The 19,593-nt window shown below is 38.7% G+C and overlaps 1 protein-coding gene across 3 annotated transcripts in view; it reads right to left on the reverse strand.

Moving 5' to 3' along the window:
• llgl1 (LLGL scribble cell polarity complex component 1) overlaps positions 1-19,593 on the reverse strand; it is a 46,350-nt gene that overhangs the window by 3,995 nt on the left and 22,762 nt on the right. For all 3 annotated transcript variants that reach the window (XM_067382374.1, XM_067382373.1, XM_067382372.1), the window contains exons 6-19: positions 12,744-12,906; positions 12,286-12,421; positions 9,838-9,892; positions 9,588-9,742; positions 8,799-9,016; positions 8,049-8,116; positions 7,565-7,718; positions 6,307-6,411; positions 4,725-5,017; positions 3,883-4,036; positions 3,631-3,769; positions 1,338-1,621; positions 982-1,246; positions 771-885 (exon numbers count right to left, since the gene is read on the reverse strand). In XM_067382374.1, coding sequence (XP_067238475.1) covers positions 771-885; positions 982-1,246; positions 1,338-1,621; positions 3,631-3,769; positions 3,883-4,036; positions 4,725-5,017; positions 6,307-6,411; positions 7,565-7,718; positions 8,049-8,116; positions 8,799-9,016; positions 9,588-9,742; positions 9,838-9,892; positions 12,286-12,421; positions 12,744-12,906 — 2,304 coding nt within the window. The remainder of the gene's footprint in view (positions 1-770; positions 886-981; positions 1,247-1,337; positions 1,622-3,630; positions 3,770-3,882; positions 4,037-4,724; positions 5,018-6,306; positions 6,412-7,564; positions 7,719-8,048; positions 8,117-8,798; positions 9,017-9,587; positions 9,743-9,837; positions 9,893-12,285; positions 12,422-12,743; positions 12,907-19,593) is intronic.

Below are 19,593 nucleotides of genomic sequence, written 5' to 3' on the forward strand. Positions count from 1 at the left end.
TGCTGCTCAAGAAACAGTTCTTAATATTATCAATGTGTTACGACTGGACAGAACTGTGATACATTTCACCCACAGGATGTTTTGTGAAATTATCTGAGTAGCCCTCCCAACAGTGAAATCTCACTGATCCAGAATAACAATTGACCCTTCGCCGGGAGTTTGATTGACAAGCAATCTAACCAATCATAACGCCGATTCCACCATTTTGTCCGACAAAGCAGTCAGGAGTTAGAAGATTAACCTCGATGGACTTGAACTTGAAAAATGGTGTGTACTGTCATCTTTTTGCATTTGAAACAACATTCCTTCTCATGTTCATTCATGTTTATTTGATGCTATAAATGAACTAGTAGGAAGAGATGATTGGTTTACAAGCCGCTTGAGCTGAGGCACTACAGCAATCTGTTGCGACACATTAAAGAGCCACAAAATGGTTTTTGTTGTTCAAATTTCTTTAAAAATTACACAATTTGAAAGCTGGGACTTTAATATCATAAGTATTCTGCTCTTGTCTGTTGACGTGTGGTCAGTGTCCTCTTTGCTCCGCGATGTATTGTTCACTCTGTCCGACAAGCCATGGCGCTGTCACACCACACAAAGCAACAGTAACTAAGGGGGGCAGGTCTTTGTGAAGGGTGCATCTTGAACATCAAATATCTTCTAACTGGCTGCGACTGATGCCCAGGAGTTTTGCATTCAGAGTTGACCGGCAGATTAAGGCACCTGGGCGGGACACTGTTAAACTGTGATTGGTGAAATCTGTTACTCACCTGTGTGCAGAGAGATCGTGAGGTCGCCCCACATCCACTCGACACAGCGGCTCCGTGATCACACGAGCTGACAGCGAGAAGCGCTCGTACTCCGAGGGTGAAATCAGGTAGAATCCTAATAACGTTGAAGGCAATTTAGTTGAAACTCATTCAAGTAGAAAGGCGCAGAGCTAGAAATTATTTACAGGCTCTTTGGGAATGAGCTACTAACCTTGTCCAGTCTTAGTGAACACACAAGAAGCAATGCCACTGATGTCTTCTTTGCGAATGCAGTCGTAGCGTACTTGCGGTCTCAGTGCTGGCACACTGAACACATGCATGTCACCCAGATTGGTAAGGCACACTAGAGCGTTCTCGGAGTACTCTTCGGAGCTCACGCTGGTGAAGTTTGACAGCGCCACCTTCCGTACTCGACAGCCCTCATGGGCGGTCAACTTGAACTTGGTCTTCGCGCTTACTTTAGGCAGCGTGAAAACCTACACAAAACAGAGCAACGATTATTCACTTCTAATCCTCCTTTTTAACGATCCACTTAATGGTAGTAGATCTAGTTGTAAAAATCCCAACCTTAAACTGCTCCTCAGAAGCAATAAGAACTGAGTGGCTGCCCTGCATGTCTGGAGCTTTGGCCAGATCTCTGGAGACTTCATACGGCTCTGGCAGAGGGGTCCCTCGACCATCCAGCACAGCGATGGACACCACTGGAGCTCTGTGCATGAGCTGGATCTCTTTCCCCAGCAGGGCCTCCACACTCTGCTCAGAGAACTTCTCCTGTGAGGGGACGTCCAGAGCGTATGCGTACACGGAGCCAGAGTTTGTGCCGGCCCACATTGTAGGGCCATGATGTGTTCCTGAGAAACAGAGGAAAAATAATGCTGTCAACCAGGTGGCCTATGGCATGCCAAATTGAACAGATTTTTCAATAAATGTTTGTGTTAAGAGCCTCATTTACAAAACACAAACATGATTTGATCTTAGTTTTTAAAAAACAGAAAAGAAAGAAAAACTGACATGAAAATGTTATTTGCAGGACTGTAACCACCACACATTAACAGACAGAATCTCAAACTTTTACATTTAGTTTAACATTTGGCCTCATTTTTTTAAAGGAATTAGTATTCCCCCAAGACTGAAGTTTTGGGCATCTCTGTTATATAACATCTGATTCCACTTATCAGATTATTAGTAGCATTCTCCATGACCTGATTTAGAGGCTGAAAGCAGCATTTCTCAATTCTGTGTGTTTTGTTTGAACACATTTTTTAGTTTTCCCTATTCACTCAGCACAGATGTTCAGACAATAGTGATCTGATTTGACCTATTATAATGTTCCAATAACATAAACCATTCACACCCATAACTGCACAGTACAACGTTTTTCCCTCCATTATTGTGAAACATTTTAATATATTACACTAATAAACAATAATACTTTGTTCAGATCTCCCTCATGGAAAATTTAGCTCTCCCCAAACATGATCTGATCACTATTGTGCAAGAGACTGTCTGAGTTAAGAGGTCGTATATTTTAAAGATGAGTAAAATGAGGCTGCCTCGTGCTTGTGAGCCAGACGTCATAATATAAAGTGACAGCGTAAATTACTTCAACAATCCTTCTCTCTACACTCATCAGAGCTCTAGATTAGACTGAAAGCAAAATAGCTTATGCCTGTCTGATATTTTAGCTTAATGAACTGGTATAATAACAGATGGATAAAACGGGCATGTAGAACTGATCAAGTCAAACAAGGGCTGCGACTAGATTCAGTAATTCAATGTGAATAGATCACAAATAATCTTAACTTTAATAAGTTCAGTATTCTTGCAATATTTCTGCATCCTATTTGGATTTAATTTATAGAATAGGATTCCATACTCTCAGATCCAATGTTGAATTTGGTTAAAAACACACACACACACACAAATATGTCACAATTTACATTATGTGCCGTGATCACTATGTACTAACATTAAATACTATGACTATGGATTTACTGTGTAACTATGTGTTGTTCTGGAAAATTCTTACATTTACTGTTAATGAGTTTGAGATATGATTAGGTTTAGGAGCATTGTTGGGGAAAGATACTTTTAAAAGTAATGCATTACAATATTGTGTTACTTCCTAAAAAAGTAACTAATTGCATTAGTTACTTTTTATAAAAAAGCAATGTGTTAAGTTACTTTTGCGTTACTCTTTCCTCATCTGGGCTTGGCGGTTTGTTTTTATAACAACAAAAAAAGTTATATTATTGCCAAATGTAAATGCCCTTTCACACCAGAAGTGAAATGAATAAGCCTGAATAAGGAAATGCAAATTCACGCCTGTACAGTAGAGGGCGCAGCTCAAACAAATCTTTCAGCTGTGCTGCCATTGCAGAATACAGAAGAACAGGACACAGGAGAAGAAATAAATGAGTAAATGTATGCTCACATTTACTCTAGAACTAGTCCAGAATAACCATCATGTTCACACTTACTCCCGATTTCTCTCAACATGACGACAGGAGAGCTGTCAGTCAGTAAATTGGAAAACAAAGGAACTTGTGTTACTTATTTGAAAAAGTAACTCAGTGAGTATTTAAAAAAATTGCATTACTTTACTAGTTACTAGTAATCCGATTACGTAAATTAATTTACTTGTAATGAGTTACCCCCAAAACTGTTTAGGAGTAAATGTGGGGTTTGGGTTAATGTTATGATTATAGGAGTTAGAGTTAACAAATGTTACTTAAATGCAAGTACTTAAAATGACTTTAGTACTCGAAATTTTATCAAGGCCACCCAATTAAAAAATAACTAACTAAAAAAGCCCATTTAAGTCATGTCACATTGTGCCTTTTTTCTTCACAATTCTCACCATCTCTGAGGAATGTGTCAGCGAAGCAGAGGCAGCGCACCACTCCAGACAGTGAGTCATCTGCAGAGCGGGGCTCAATCCGTCTCTGCACTGGTGCCACCTCAGCATCATGCTCCAATTGGGCGTTAGCCTCCTGCACCTGACGCAAACAAGAAGAGCGTCTTAAAAGAAACTAGTATTCAACAGGTCAGCAGATTCAAACAATGGCCTGTGAGATGGGGATACATGTATGGGAGATTTCTAGACACTCACTTTACTGGTGGGACTATTAACCATAGCACGTTTCTTTCCTGAGACTCTGCTCTTCCGGATTCTTCTGAAGGACTGGCGCAGGGATTTCTTCAGAGACTTCACTCGAGACAGCGGGCCCTCCATAGCCAGGGAGTCATTGGGGTGTAGGGTGCACCTATGAAAAGAACCTTCCTTTGAAGAAAACTCCATTCATACAAAAGTCAGATCTTTATTAATATCCTATGAGGTTATTCTACTGTAACTGCTGAAGGAAATGCTTAGGGTTTAATTGCATATCTATAACAATGCAATGCATTCATTGGGTATTTCAATGAATAACCCAAATAATAATGTTGTTTAATTTTAATATTAAGAGTTCTTTTATTATACGGTTGTGTAAAATTATTATTGTTATTACTAATACTATTAATAATGCTTTTTACTTTTTTTTGTTCACATATTATTGATTACGTTTTTGAGTTTGTGTTCTGGAATATTTGTAGAATTTGTTTGGAAATTGCAGTTTCTGCATAATAATCATGCGTTCATTAATTTTATGCCATCATTTTATGAACCTGCTTAATTTGAAGATGTGCTTGTACATGACAAATTTCACATTTATTTGAATTATTCATTTAGTAAAATGTTTCTACCTATAGGCTTTAACCATTAAGATATTATTAACAAGTTACCAGAGCCAGTATCCTACCATCTCAAATTCTGCTACTGAGCAAGCCCTAATTCAGAAATGTGCAATATCTTCATATCAAATGACATCAGTCTCTTTCAGTTTGAAGCACTGATTACTGTATAAGTGCTCCTGGCCAACTAACACAGCAGCCTTGGAAGGCCCCACAAGTTACCTCGCCAGCACTGGACTCCGCCGATGGTAGTCAAAGAGGCCAAAGCCATGACTGGTGCCAAAGGCAATGAGGTTCCACTCTGCGTGCAGGGTTACCGCAGTAACGGCTGCAGGCGGCATGCACTGCACCAGGACAACCGGCTGGAATCCAGGAGCAAACACTACTGAGCCGATCTTAGGAGGCAGCCGGTCATGACCCTTCCACGTAAAACCCTCTCGGTCCTGGAGCAGGTCCACTGTGGCCACATCAATCATGTGATCTGATTTCTCATCGCTAAGAACCATAACTATAACCTGTGAACAGAGCTTAGGAATTACTATCATTTATTTTTGTGCAGACAATAGCCATTTGAAAACCTAGTGAGCTTCCCATTTAGGCAACATTATTAAGGCCCGTTAACCGCAAGAACGATTAACTATAAAGATAACAATAACAGTTACTACATTAGTGCCCACGCCAGCAGACAATATTATTCTGTTTATTTGAATTATTTTTTCATTGTTTTGTCTGATTTGACTGTACCCATTTTACTTCTTATACTGTTATAATGGCCATTGTTGTTCATTTAAATATTATTGTTCAATAAATAATTTATATAAACAACATGCTGTATATATTGGTTTTGAGAAAGAGTCTGTTAGTGATTTCGACTTCAGTAAAAGTTACAATAATACGCCATTAGATGGCGGCAAAGACTGTCTTTATGAGTGAGTCAGTCAGTCACAAAGACTTTTATATTGAAATGGACTGAAACAAGGATTGTTGTTTTTATTTTAAACAATATCTTACCACACGCAACTGACTGAATGCATTGACTAGTTGTGCTGTCATGGGAATGTCTTAAATGTTAAAAGGACAAAATTATCGCTTTCCTCAGCGGACATTCAAACTGATTTTGTGATTATAAGACTGACCTGAAGAATATCAGCTAGATACAGGTAATACACTCACTTAGTCGATCTCTCTCATAATACTCTACTCTATGTATTACAATGAGCTTTAATGAAGCAAATTAGTAATGGATGCTTGGGCTCAACTGTTAAACTGTCAACTTGAGATTTGAATAAGTGGCAGAAGGAAGTAGTTCCTCATTTATTTTAATATCCATCACAAAAGAGGGTTATTTAAAGTCTATTTACACACTTGTGCCATTGAACTGTTGTATAAACGCAATATCACACTCGTAGCCGTGCGATATGGCACTATATGAGCACTGCTGTGATTTCCTATGGCCGAATCACAGCTGTGCTGATATAGAGAAATAAAGCACAGCTATTAGTGTGATATTGCTTATACATTTCGTTTTTTTTAGAACTATATTGTTATTGTTATAGTTATCGTCCTTGGTGTGAATGGGCCTTTAGGCCTTATTCAAATGGGACGGGTGTCCCTAAGGAGGCAGGATGAATCCATGTTTCATAAATGGTTTTTGACCAACAGAGTCAAGATGTTAGAAGGTTTCATTACGGTTAGAATGCTGCCAATGTAGACAGTAGACAGCAAGGTTGCTTACTAGGCTTTGAAACAAAGCTACTGAAATAAAAATATATTTGTATTAATCATTAAAAACTAGGGATCCTACTTGTCCAGCAGTTCCAGCCACCACTAGTTTTCCACTGTATTTACAGAGGCTGATCTTCTGGATCCCTAGTCTAGGATCATCACTGTATGGGTCAAAACAGCCCACCTGGATATAAATGAAAAGCAAACACAGATTGTTATTCTTCACTGATTCCTAAAGCTGTACAAACAGTGCTGCAATATCTAATTTATGAGGAATGCATAGTGTAACAACACACCTGAGCCAATCGAGTCCATTGTGTCATATCGAGTACTCGGACCCTTGCATACATGTAAAAACCGAAGTATACTTTGGGCTTTACAAAGTCACACATGCGCATAGAATTTTTTTTGCACTAACCAGTTGTCCCACAAGGTGGCAACACTGGCTGGGGTTGTTGTTTCACAGTAGAAAAAGACACTAAAAAGAACTAAAGAACGAAACTAAAGAGTTTTAAAGAATACAAAGACATTTTTATCAGTCATAACTTCTGCGCAGACACTAAACAAAGATTAAACTTTCTAGAGCACGTGTCAACTGCCTCAAAATGGAGCGATCAAATGGAGTATACAGTACTTTGAAAGGCTACACGTTCAACTGTACGCATACGCTAATGTATGCGTAAAAAAAAGAAATATACTTTGGGCTTAACTGTCACAAAGACAAAATAAATAAATAAATAAATCAAATACCATCCATACAGCCTTAAAGAAAAAGCATCAGCCATGTTATGAACAATATATAATGCAATCGGTAACAATATAAGACTGTATTTCCTTCCCCTCTAGACACATTGACCCTCAACCATGTCTGCTCCTGGCCAAACAGATGCAGACGAAGACAAGAACAAAGAAAATAGGAATGTGCATTTTATGAGGAGGGGAAAAAAAAAAAAAAAAAACAATAAAACAAAAGCAGTGGCATCCAGCGCAGCAATGTGCTTCACTTTCAGGAGATGCTAGCAAAGCATTTCAATCATCAGACAGAATCTGCTTCTAATTAAGGTGCAAAAGGAATCAACTCCAATGTGAATCCCATATGCTAAAGTGGGCCACATGCCAGACTGCAGTCGGCATTTTATGGAGAAGCTGAAGAAGAGGAAAAGGTGGATTAGGAAAACAAAAAGAGACATGAGAGGTCAAGAAACACACCGAGCTAAAGCTGCCCTTGTTGTGAAAGAAAACAGTGAGTAAAGTAAAGTAAAATAAAATAACATATCCTAGTGTTCAGATTATGTTATTTAAGCTTTGTTTTAAAAAGTGAAAAAAAAATCCCTGACCTTTCTGAAAGGAGGCCATTCCTCTTCCCCAGCCTGCGTCAAGCTGTCGTTGTGGTCGCAGTCTGTTTGAAAGATATTCGCTGTGCTCAGTTTGTACAGAGGTTTGAGCGACACTCCCGATGCATCCCAGAAGCGCACTGTACCATCCTCATGACTAAAATAAATAAATAAATAAATAAACCGAAAAAAAAAAAAAAATCATCCTGACAACTGATCCAGATAAACAGTAATGCGTTTCATTAAAGCCTGTGGTATATTCAAGAACTTTAAGAAAAATGTAAGCAGCTTTTCAAATAACTTTATTTCGATTTGTAATTAGTAATGGTAACAAAGATAAAATAAAAGATAAGATAAGATAAAAATTAAAAATAAAATAAAAATGCATCTAAAATAAAATAATAAAAAACAAAACAAAAAAAACAAAAAACAATAAACAAAAAACAAAACAAAACAAAAAACAAAAAAACAAAAACAAAATACCCACCCAGTTAACAGCAGTTCTTTCTGCTTTGGATCAGGTGCTAAGTTTTTCCCTCCACATATTGGCCAATTCTGTCAAAATACAGAGGAAAAAAAAAAACACTCAGGGCAGCCACTTCAACGAAAAAACATCTGGCAAACTTTAAATTCTGTAATGAAATAACATTAAATAAGAACTTTGATGCTGGTTTATGTTTTACTGGAGGTTGTTAAATAAAACTCATTTCAGAAAGTCAAATCACTTGCTTCTAAGCTATTAAATCTAAAAATACAGTATGAGCATATGCTGAATTAAATTAATTATTTTATACAACAGTAACAAAAACTAAGGGAGGTGTTTGTTTTATGTTAACATTATACACATAACAGATGTTATATGAAATGCAAATATTTAGCTTTCTGCTGAAGTGGAAGAAACATAAGACATATGTAAACGGAGGAAAGCCAACTATAGGTCAGTTATTGAAACGGCAACACATAATTTGCAGCGTTCTACACATTCTCTAGAATTTGCAAGTTGATTTTTTTATTTTTGCCTTTTCTCATTATACAATATTTTGTACGAATTTGAAACAAATGTTTAAATAAAACAATCATTTTTTTAAATATAATTCAATAATACTTTTTACCAATATGAGTAATCTCACTCGGCTCCAACCTTTTAAAAACTTTCCACCAAATTTCCTGTCAAACCAACAAAGAACATGTAAAATAAGTGGAAGTTTTGGGTCTCTGTGTGGAGTCTTTAATTCACCTCGTAGTTCTGCAGAGGATACTGCTGTTGGCCAGCACTGATCACTCGCTCCCACAACTTGGGAGGCACATTTGAGATGTGACATGAACAGGTGATGGCAGAGGAGTGCAGAGGAGCCAGATAGGGAGCAGGGACAGTGGGCCAGCCAGCCATCTGAAGATCAATCACTACCAGCTCCTCTTCCAAAAGAACCACAAGGGCTGATGGGTCATCAAATTCTGTCAGGCACAAAGATAACTTAAGTCCATACACTGGAAATAAAAAATAACCATTTAGCAGACGCATGTATCAATAGTGATTTATAGGAGACTTATTACAGGAACAGTTCCACTGGAGCAACCCGGGTCCAAGTGCCCCGATCAAGGGTACAATGGTGACAGTTTAGTGATTACCCCATGAAGGGGTTTGAACCCATAACTATGGCTGGACAATATGAAGGTATATACCATGGTAGAAGTGAAATGGATTCTGCTGTATTGTTTATGACAGCATGTATTTAAAAAAAATCCGCCCATAAGAATCACCTAATAGGGGGATTCCCCCATTTTCAAAAATGAAATTCAGACCCTGAATGAATGTCTGTCAAAATCCTGACTGAAGCATCCCTATAAATAATTCTACATGATAAAAATGTTTCAAAAAGATTGGTATCAGTGATCGTATCAGCAGATACTGTTGCCTGTGATCAACAATCAGTGATCGGCTCCTAAAATCCTGATTGGAGCAGCCTTATTATTCAACAACAATCCAAATCTTTAACCACTAGGCCACACCACCTGACCCGCTCACCCTTATCTCTGTCTGTGCAGTGAATGGTGAAGAAGTCTATGACACGCGAGGTGAAGTCCAGGGTGACATGGCTGCTGTCCTGCAGGATGGTTAAGCAGTGTCTGTCTCCATAGCTGGCTCTGGGCATACCGCCACTGAACAACACTAGAGGAGCTCTACAGAGACAACAGAGGAGAGCCTCCCGAGTCAAACAAGCAGAGCTGAAACATGAGATCATGGGATTTCATTTCTCACACATTACGGCACAAACCCTGATTCTGTTGTCCTCCACAGGATCTTGTTCACGGCTTTGCAGGGAAAGGGGCCTGAGAGAAATAACACATAAGAGAAAAAAGTCAGAGAAACAGAGTTTGAGAGAAACCACCAAAAATACAAAAATCTTGGCAGAGAAGATGTTAAAAATTGGAAAATATCCATAGATTCCCCAAGTGGTTTGTGTCAACAAACCATCAGCTAACAGTGAAGAGTGCATTTGAGGTTTACGATCCCTTTAATAGGTCTGGAGAAGGATTTTAATGGCCTATTACAAAAGTTGAACGGACTCTAAGCTTTGCTATAGAACAACATTTCCTGACATTGTGCAAGTTAAGCAAACATGACATCATGACCAGCCATCTATGAGCTTATGGCTACTGGAATTACTACCGTACATCTAAAACAGCACAAAACATGATGTGCATTTACATGCATGGTAAATGTTTGATTTCAGTCGGAATAAAACAATAGCTAGTCTTTTTAAAATGTCATGTTAATGCTTTACTATGACTGAAATTGTACCACATATCAAGCGATTGGAGCTTGGCTTTGTTCAACATATTTATGCATTATACAACAACTGATGCCGACTCATACTTAATCCTTCAAATATTGTGTCACGTACGCATATTTCATCCTTCGTATTGTGTCGTACAGTACCACTTAAAAGTCTGGGGTCGGTAAGATTGTTAAAGTTTCTGAAAGAAGCAGCCATTACTCCAGTCTTCAGTTTTACATGATCTTTCAGAAATCATTCTTACACTACCTAAATTCCGGAAACGTTGGGACATTTTTTAAATTTGAATAAAATGAAAACTAAAAGACTTTCAAATCAGATGAGCCAATATTTTATTCACAATTGAACATAGATAACAAATGTTTAAACTGAGAAATTTTTACAATTTTCTGCACAAAATGAGCTCATTTCAAATTGAATGCCTGCTACAGGTCTCAAAATAGTTGGGACGGGAGCATGTTTAGCATGGTGTTTTCAAAACAGTTTGTAGATGTCTTGGCAGCGAGGTCATGAGTTTCTGGAATTCTTGGTGTTGGAATTTGGTCCCATTCTTGACTGATAATGGGTTTCCAGCTGCTGAAGAGTTTGTGGTCATCTTTTGTTTAATGATACACCAAATGTTCTCTATAGGTGAAAAATCTGGACTGCAGGCAGTCCAATTCAGCACCCGGACTCTTCTACGATGAAGCCATGCTGTTATAATAGCTGCAGTATGTGGTTTGCATTGTCCTACTGAAATACACAAGCCCTTCCCTAAAATAGACGTCATCTGGATGGGAGCATATGTTGCTCTAAAACCTTTAAATACCTTTCAGCATTCATAGTGCCTTCCGAAACATGCAAGCTGCCCATACTGTATGCACTTATGCACCCCAATACCATCAGAGATGCTGGCTTTTGAACTGAACGCTGATGCCACGCTGGAAGGTCTCCCTCCTCTTTAGCCCAGAGGACACGGCCGTCCGTGATTTTCAACAAGAATGTCACATCGTCTGACCATAGAATACTTTTCCACTTTGAAACAGTCCATTTTAAATGAGCCTTGGCCCACAGGACACGACGGCGCTCCTGGACCATGTTCACATATGGCTTCCTTTTTGCATGATAGAGCTTTAGTTGGCATCTGCAGATGGCACGGCGGATTGTGTTTACCGACAGTGCTTTCTGGAAGTATTCCTGGGCCCATTTAGTAATGTCATTTACACAATCATGCCGATGAGTGATGCAGTGTCGTCTGAGGGCCGAAGACCACAAGCATCCAATAAAGGTCTTCGGCCTCGTCCCTTATGCACAGAGATTTCTCCAGTCTTTTGATGATGTTATGCACTGTAGATGATGAGATTTGCAAAGCCTTTGCAATTTGACATTGAGGAACATTGTTTTTAAAGTGTTCCACAATCTTTTTACGCACTCTTTCACAGATTGGAGAGCCTCTGCTCATCTTTACTTCTGAGAGACTTTGCCTCTCTAAGACATCCCTTTTATAACTAATCATGTTACAGACCTGATATCAATTGACTTAATTAGTTGCTAGATGTTCTCCAAGCTGAATCTTTTCAAAATTTCTCGCTTATTCAGCCATTTGTTGCCCCCGTGCCAACTTTTTTGAGACCTGTCGCAGGCATCAAATTTGAAATGAGCTCATATAGTGGAAAAAGTGTAAAATATCTCAGCTTAAACATTTGTTATCTATGTTCTATTGTGAATAAAATATTGGCTCATGTGATTTGAAAGTCTTTTAGTTTTAATTTTATTCAATTTTTTTTTTAAAATGTCCCAATATTTCCGGAATTCGGGTTGTAAGCTGATTTGCTTCTCAAACATTTCTTATATAACTGTGCAACAAACTCACTGCTAACAAAATCTGTTTGTGTGAAACAAAGAGAAAAGGGAAAGGCTGTGTAATTGGCATGTGTTATGGCTCACCATATGGTATGGTGGATGAGATCGGGTCACGAGTGCAGGGATTGCTGCTGCTGACAGCCCACACCATGTATCCGCCATCACTATGGGAACTAACAAAGCTGTTCCCGGACCGTTCCCAGACCAAACTCTCCAGCTGCTGCAAGAGTGACAGTCCCACACAATACAGAATGTCAAAAAAGGACCAAAGACGATAAAAGGAAGTCAAAAGGTTTGAGTTAAACCATCTGGACATCTTAACATCAAGCATGGATGATTTAAAGATGCAATTTAAGCTGTGTTATGAATCTTAGACAGATCTCTTGACCTGCTCCCTTTGAAAGTCAGGAGTGCAATTATTTGACATTTACAGGCAAACTTTAAACACTGATGTCTGTGTTTCTATTTTAATTCAATGTGTTTCAAGCACATGACCGCAAAGAGTGTTGAGAGACATCAAACAAACTTGGACACCCACCCACCTGCTTTCCCAGGAAAAGGTTGTCTACATGCCGACTGTTGAGGTCCCAGAGTACAACCAGACCTCTGCTGTAACCAATGAGGATTTTATCAGAGTCTTTCGGATGTTCCTGCAGGGACTCCACAGGCCCCAATGATTTTCCACACTTGTACTCCTCTGGAACGCTGAAGAGGGGAATAAGGAGACATGTGAATAAAATTACAAACAGCAAAGACTTTATTCAGCAGCATACATCAAAGATACAGAAAACCTACAGATAAATGACAAAACCAAGCTCTATGCTGCACCAGAGAACATTTGGAAGATTTATTCTCTTTGTAGTGCCGCTCAGCTGCACTTCTATTTGGTGAAAAACCCAAAACTGAGTACACAGTACTTAACTCCCCAAACACAGAGCGCTACTGAAGTACACATCAGAGGTTACAGCAAAACTTCACTCAACACTTTTATTCGCAGCAGATTCAAATGCAGGCTTGTGTGGAAAAGCATTTCACATGGAAAAATGTGCAGGTCTCAGGGTTCAATGAGTGAAGAATAAACCAAGCTGCAAGCTTTGAGAACAATGTATTGAACATTTGGTAACAATTACTCTTGATTCATGTTTGCAAAGTCTAATGGGGTGAATGGAAAGAAAACACAAAAGTTCAATAAACAACTCAAAAAAAAAAAAAATATATATATATATATATCAGTGCTTCAAACGCAAAAGTAACACGGCAGAAGTTGACACAACATTATCAGATGCTGACATGCTTAAATTCAGTTTGAAAGCCAGACAAATGATGACCAATCAAAAGCCACAGTTCGGGATTCCTCTGTGGCTGTGGCATGGATTCAAGAGCTGGAATGTGCATGGTACACCCACAGAGTCTGGATGAGATGTAGCCATGAAGGGGGAGAGGAAAAGAGGAAGGCACATGGAAAAGAAGGACTGGAGTTGTCATTTGATGGCATGGCTTGGGATGAAAACAGCCACAAGAAACAAAATTCACACAAACAACTTAAGGCTTTTACAAGAACATTTAAGAAATAGAAAACCAGATTTGCACTTCTTGAAAGACGTCAAGCAGGTTCAGTTGAGTTTGTTTATATTTATGTTTATTAGTGGATAAAAGCCTAAATTCAATTTGTTCCTCAAAGTGACCGTGCCTCTTCAGAAAATGTGGACTAAACTGCTTGATTCATATGGATTAGTTTTACAATCTCTATATGAACTTTTTGAAATGATAAAGAAGTAGTTGCTTAGACTGTCAATGCAGAAACAGAAATCTCTTAGATTTCATTTTAAAAGATTATGATTTGTGATTCGAAGATGAACAAAATCTTATAGGTTTGGAACGACATGAGGGTGAGTAACTGATGATATTTTTTTAATTTTTGTGTGAACTAACCCTTTAACAATGTTCCCACACCTTTTAACCAATAAATCTATGATTTTTTTTTTTTTTACATGATCTTTCCATGAGTTTTCCAATCATTCATGAGTATTCATTAATTAAATACATATTCTGACAATAAAACTCATATACATGTCAATCTAGATATCCCACATGCCTTAAAGAAAAACAAATCACCACAAAACACAATGTTTTTCTCCTGAGCCATAGAGTATACTCTGGCATTCCGGATCCTGCTGATTCCCAAAGATGAGTGTGCAAAGCTCATATCCTCCGTTTTAAACGCCTCCTCGGCTGGGGCCCAAGAGATTTGGCACTTGGTACAAAAGCATTTTGTTCAGTAGTTTCCTGGCTGACACATACTTATTACCAGTGGCTCAGATAGGATGCCCATTACCCCAAATTGTGCTCAGTTAATGAGCAGTTCAAGGTCTCTCAGAAGCAGATGAGGTCTACATTTAGCCATCCAGGCTATATCTGCAACAGGGCACACTGGGAAAGCTGTAATTTCTCTCAGAGTTAAATAACGCCTTTAAAAAGTAAGATGAATAGTTGGTGTGATTTCCTGCTTTGTAAAAGACATAATTACAGCCATTAGGAAAAACAGGTTTCTTCTTAATGACTGATGTATTAAATATTTATAAATATTCTTACAATGACAACTGAATAGCAAAGTACTAAAGATCTCATCAGATCGCAGGGATCAAGGCCTTTCTGAACGCCAAACATCTAACTGTGGAGGTGTGAAGTCAGTGCCTTGGCATTGGGACAGCAAAGCTAAATCTGCATATAACCTACTGACAGAGTAACAGACAGCTACAGCTGGGGGCAAAAAGAGGCAAACAACCTTGAGTGAATCAGGAAGTTTGATCCATTCTCTGTTCAAAGTGTATGAGAGAAGTGTGAAAAGCAGCTTGTATAAGGGCTAAAGGAGGGAAAGAAAATAAACAAAAGGTCTTGCTGCAGCTTCTTTGACCCCATGCACAGTCCTTTCAGATGGGGTGGGAGTCCCCAAATGCTTATTTTATGAGGCGAGTGCTGTGGAATCTGTCTGCACTGCCATCTTTATTAGAGTCCTGAGTCACAGCGACTTAAAAATACTCATGTCCCCCTGAGGCTGAGAGACAGAAAATCTTTTTCAGAGTGGTTGTAGAGAGGGTTAGGGTTAATACTAATGAATACTTTTATTCAGCAAGGACACATTAAACAGATCAAAAGTGACAGTAAAGACATTTATAATATTACAAAAGATTTCCATTTCAAATGCATGCTGTTCTTTTGAACTTTTTATACATCAAAGTATCCTTAAGAAAATGTGTCACAGTTTCCACAAAAATATTAAAGCGCTCCAATTTTTCCATTTTAACGATTCCTGATTTTGTTTTGGTGGTCTCCTATAAATAGGTTTACACACATCCAAGGTCAAAAACTTCAATTTTCTAATAATATACATTGCACATCACCACAATACTCAAAGTCTGAAAATGGTTCGCTCTAAGACTTAGGGTGCGTTCACACTTGTAGTTGGTTCATTTGGTCCGGACCAAAGAAGGGAAAAAAATAAATAAAATTAGCCCTGGTCCGATTAGCGTTCAGATTGGCAATTTTATCACCGAACCAAAAGATACTGAACCTTCAGGCATAGGGATACATTCACAACCTGACTGGTCGGATTTTATGACGTATTCCCTTTTTTTGAGATGGAACTTACCGCACATCCGAAACAATGTTGTGTGCTGAGGTAAATGCGCTCGTTGTGTGTGTGTAGCTGTCCGTAGCCTGCATGTCATGGTATTTTGGCCAGCTGGAAACTTGTGAAGAGCTTATAAAATGTGTAAAGTAGTCAAAACAGCGCCGAGAATCCCTCCGTCACACACACAAACGATCTGCTGCATGGAGACGCGCGTCTGATGCCTGTGATGGGCAAACTCGCGACTATGAGGAGAAAAACCGACATGCGTGAGGATTCTGTCCATTTTAGGGTCTTATCTTCCTGTTTTTGGTTCGTTTACATGTCTTTGGTCCGTGTTGCGTTCATATATCATTCGAACCGCACCAGAGTTCGTTTGGAAACGGACTGAGACCCATCTTTTCAGCGGTCTCGGTCCGCTTGTTTGGTTCGTACCAGGGTTCGGATGGCAGCGTTCACAAATGTTCAAGCGAACCACACTATCGGAGCAACCGCACCAGGGTTCGTTTTAATCGAACCAAACATGACAAGTGTGAACGCACCCTTAGTCTCACCAAACACCTCCTTTCCGAGAGCCTACTCTGCTCTGATTGGTCATAAGGCCCAGTCTGTTGTGACTGGTCAAGCACTTACAGCATGTGTCAGAAACGAAACCATTGCCATGTCTGAATTGTGATGGTCTCTTTGTAGTGCCGCGATGGTGTAATTTTTTTTGTATCAAATACAGCAAGAAGCCTCATCCTCTGGAAATTCATCCAAAGTAGATTTGCAGTGCTGAAAACAGCACCTTCTTGCCAAAACATAAACCAAACTCTTCAAGGTCTCAGCTACAACATTGTTTGAGGGCAAGTCAAAGTAGACATTGTTTGCGGGCAAATAATGAAGACCATAGACAGGCAGGTAACACTATTTTACTGTGTCCTTGTTAAATGTTACAAGTAGTTACTATAGTAATAACTACATGCAACTAACCCTAAACCAAACCCTAATCCTACCCTAACCCTATAGTAAGTCCATGTAGCTAATTATTACTCCGTACTTAAATGCATAATTACACTGTAACAAGAACACAATAAAATAAAGTGTAACAGGCTGGCATTATGCAAATTTGTTACATTGTTACGGAGGTATGTAACATGACATGAGACTGATGACTCGTTTCAGCAGTTCAGAATCACTTTTAGGAGATGATAGCTTTATTTGTTATGCACTAAGTAAAAACTAAGCAGAACTAAGCAAACACCTATATCACATACTACATGAAATGTAATATTCGAAAAAGCATATTGGGGTACTTTAAGCAGCACAACTGTTTAAACATCAATAATAAATTTTTCTTGAGCATCAAATCATCATATCAGAATGATTTCTGAAGGATCATGTGACATGTGAGGAGTAATGATGCTGAAAATTCAGCTTTGCATCACAAGAACACATTTTTAAAAATACTGTATTAGAAAATTGTATTTGTAATATTTCACAATATTACTGTTTTACTGTATTTTTTGATAAAATAAATGCAGCCATGGTGAGCATAAGAAACTTTCAACAACAACAACAACAACAAAAAGTTTGTGGTAATATAACAAATTATATTTTTACACATACACTTCAGAGCAGAGCAAAGAAACAGATGAATCTTGGTCTTATGGTCTGACAGCTAAACACAGCCAGTCTAACAACTAATAAAGTGGTAACATCTGGACGACCTGATGTGACAATATGAATTAGGGACGTCACAATGATTATTTTGGTAATCAAACGATTATTTTGACAATTAATCAAAGTAATCGGATAATAAAAATAGAACAATAACCAGTAAAATAATTAGGTATAATAGCAATGAGACAATAACTGGTTCAGATAAAGTATCAAATGCAAGCGATTGTATGATTTTAATGAACAACACTGTTAAAATAATGTAATATACATAATTTAAACAATCAACTTATGTACATTACTTATAAATTCCTGCAGAGGGCACCAACGGCCTGGCGATTGTTGTTGTTACCCTTTAAAGCATGATCAACTTTGTTTAATATTAGCCAAACAACATTTAATTCAAATCCACTTAATCTTTCATATTTGGCCAGTTAGAAATGCTACAGCCACTGTAATTTCTTGAACAAAAGACCATGTGGACTGTGGCGTTCAGGGCGGGCGAGAACTGTGAGGGAACGGCACGAGGCCAGTTGCGCAAGAGTTAATGAGCTTCACCTGGGAGGTGCACTGGCCTTAAGTCTCTCACGGAGGAGCTCCGGGAGCATAAAAGGAGGAGCGACGACAGTGAAGGACGAGAGAGGACCAGGCCTGGACTTTATTTTACGTTTTATTATGTTTGACTGGCCGGCAGACGTCCGCGAGGGCCTGTCGGCATTACTTTTGTTTTTTTCTTTGTTTATTTTATATTAAAGTTTGTTTGAACGTTCGCCAGTTCCCGCCTCCTCCTTCCCGTATATACGAACTGTGTTACATGGACATCAAAACATGCAAACTCAAAGCAAAATAATTATGCTTCACCCTGAAACCTGCAGCATTTGCAATTTCACAACAGCACTATGCTATATTATGATTTTTAAATAGTTTTAAAGGGATGGTTCACTGTTTTTTTTTTTCTAGGCTTGATTGCATTTATGGTGCGCAGTTTAACATCTTAATGCTTTGTTTATAAAAAAAAAAAAAAGCCGTATTTTTCATCTATTTTACCTTTATTCTACACTGCTGTTTCCCCTTCTCCTAAAACGCCCTGTTGAGTTCCTGGTTCTATGAAGCCCCTCCCTCAGAAATACGCAATGGACTGAGATTGGTTAGCTCGCCCTGTATATTGTGGTTCACCGTCCAGAATATGTTGTCCTTGTCACGATTCACGTTGTCCATGCCCCTTACCATTACGGGCAAACGTCGCATGTGCTTTGGTTAAAGTACCGTCTTTACTTTGGTGGAAATGTAAATAGTGCCGTCAATATTGCCGTATCGATTTGAGCCCGAATCAGACCCAGAATGCAGTAATGATGAAGAGGGTCAAGCAGAACCTCTGCAAGCATGGCTTTTAATGGACATTTAATGGACACTTATGTTAAGCATTTCCATTTGTATTTGTGTCAAAGTGTTTAGATATGCGGTCACTTGTAAATGTTACTGCTGCTTCATAGTGTTTACTGTAGCTGAATACATGACTGAGTAGTAGCATTTTTGTAAAGGTATTGTTTAATTTATAGCATGAACGAGCATGTGGGTAAACAACATAAAACCGTAATGAAACAATGCTGTACAGTGATAACAGAAAAAGCAACAAACACCAACAGAAATTCGCTGGTGTGACTACATAGAAGTTTGTTGGTGTTTGTTGGCGTTTGTTGGAGAAGTATGAAATAGAATTTAGCTAACAGGCTAGCTAAGCCAAACCGCATTGGTCTTTGTTCACATGCCAGAAACTATATAACTTTATAAACAATAAAACGTACTTACAGTTAGGGGCCCATAAATAGCAGCTTCTGCTTTTAAAGCTGGAACTGCTTCATCTTTCAGTAATAGCCTTTGTGCAAATCCAGCATTGAACTCTAGATTCTGTAGATTCTGGAAGCTGTCTTCCGTAAAATGTGCAGCCAAATTAGCATTATAATTGTCAGGAACAGAATTAAACATAAATTTTAAACATTGTTCCTGAAGCCTAGTGTCCCTAGGAAGAAGACTTGTATGCATGCGACAAGGCCTCGCCCAGCTTTTTTGCTTGTTCCCGGGGGCAGTGGTTATGATGTCCCCAA

This window comes from Chanodichthys erythropterus, chromosome 3 (assembly GCF_024489055.1).
Source record: "Chanodichthys erythropterus isolate Z2021 chromosome 3, ASM2448905v1, whole genome shotgun sequence".
Classification (NCBI taxonomy): Eukaryota; Metazoa; Chordata; class Actinopteri; order Cypriniformes; family Xenocyprididae; genus Chanodichthys; species Chanodichthys erythropterus.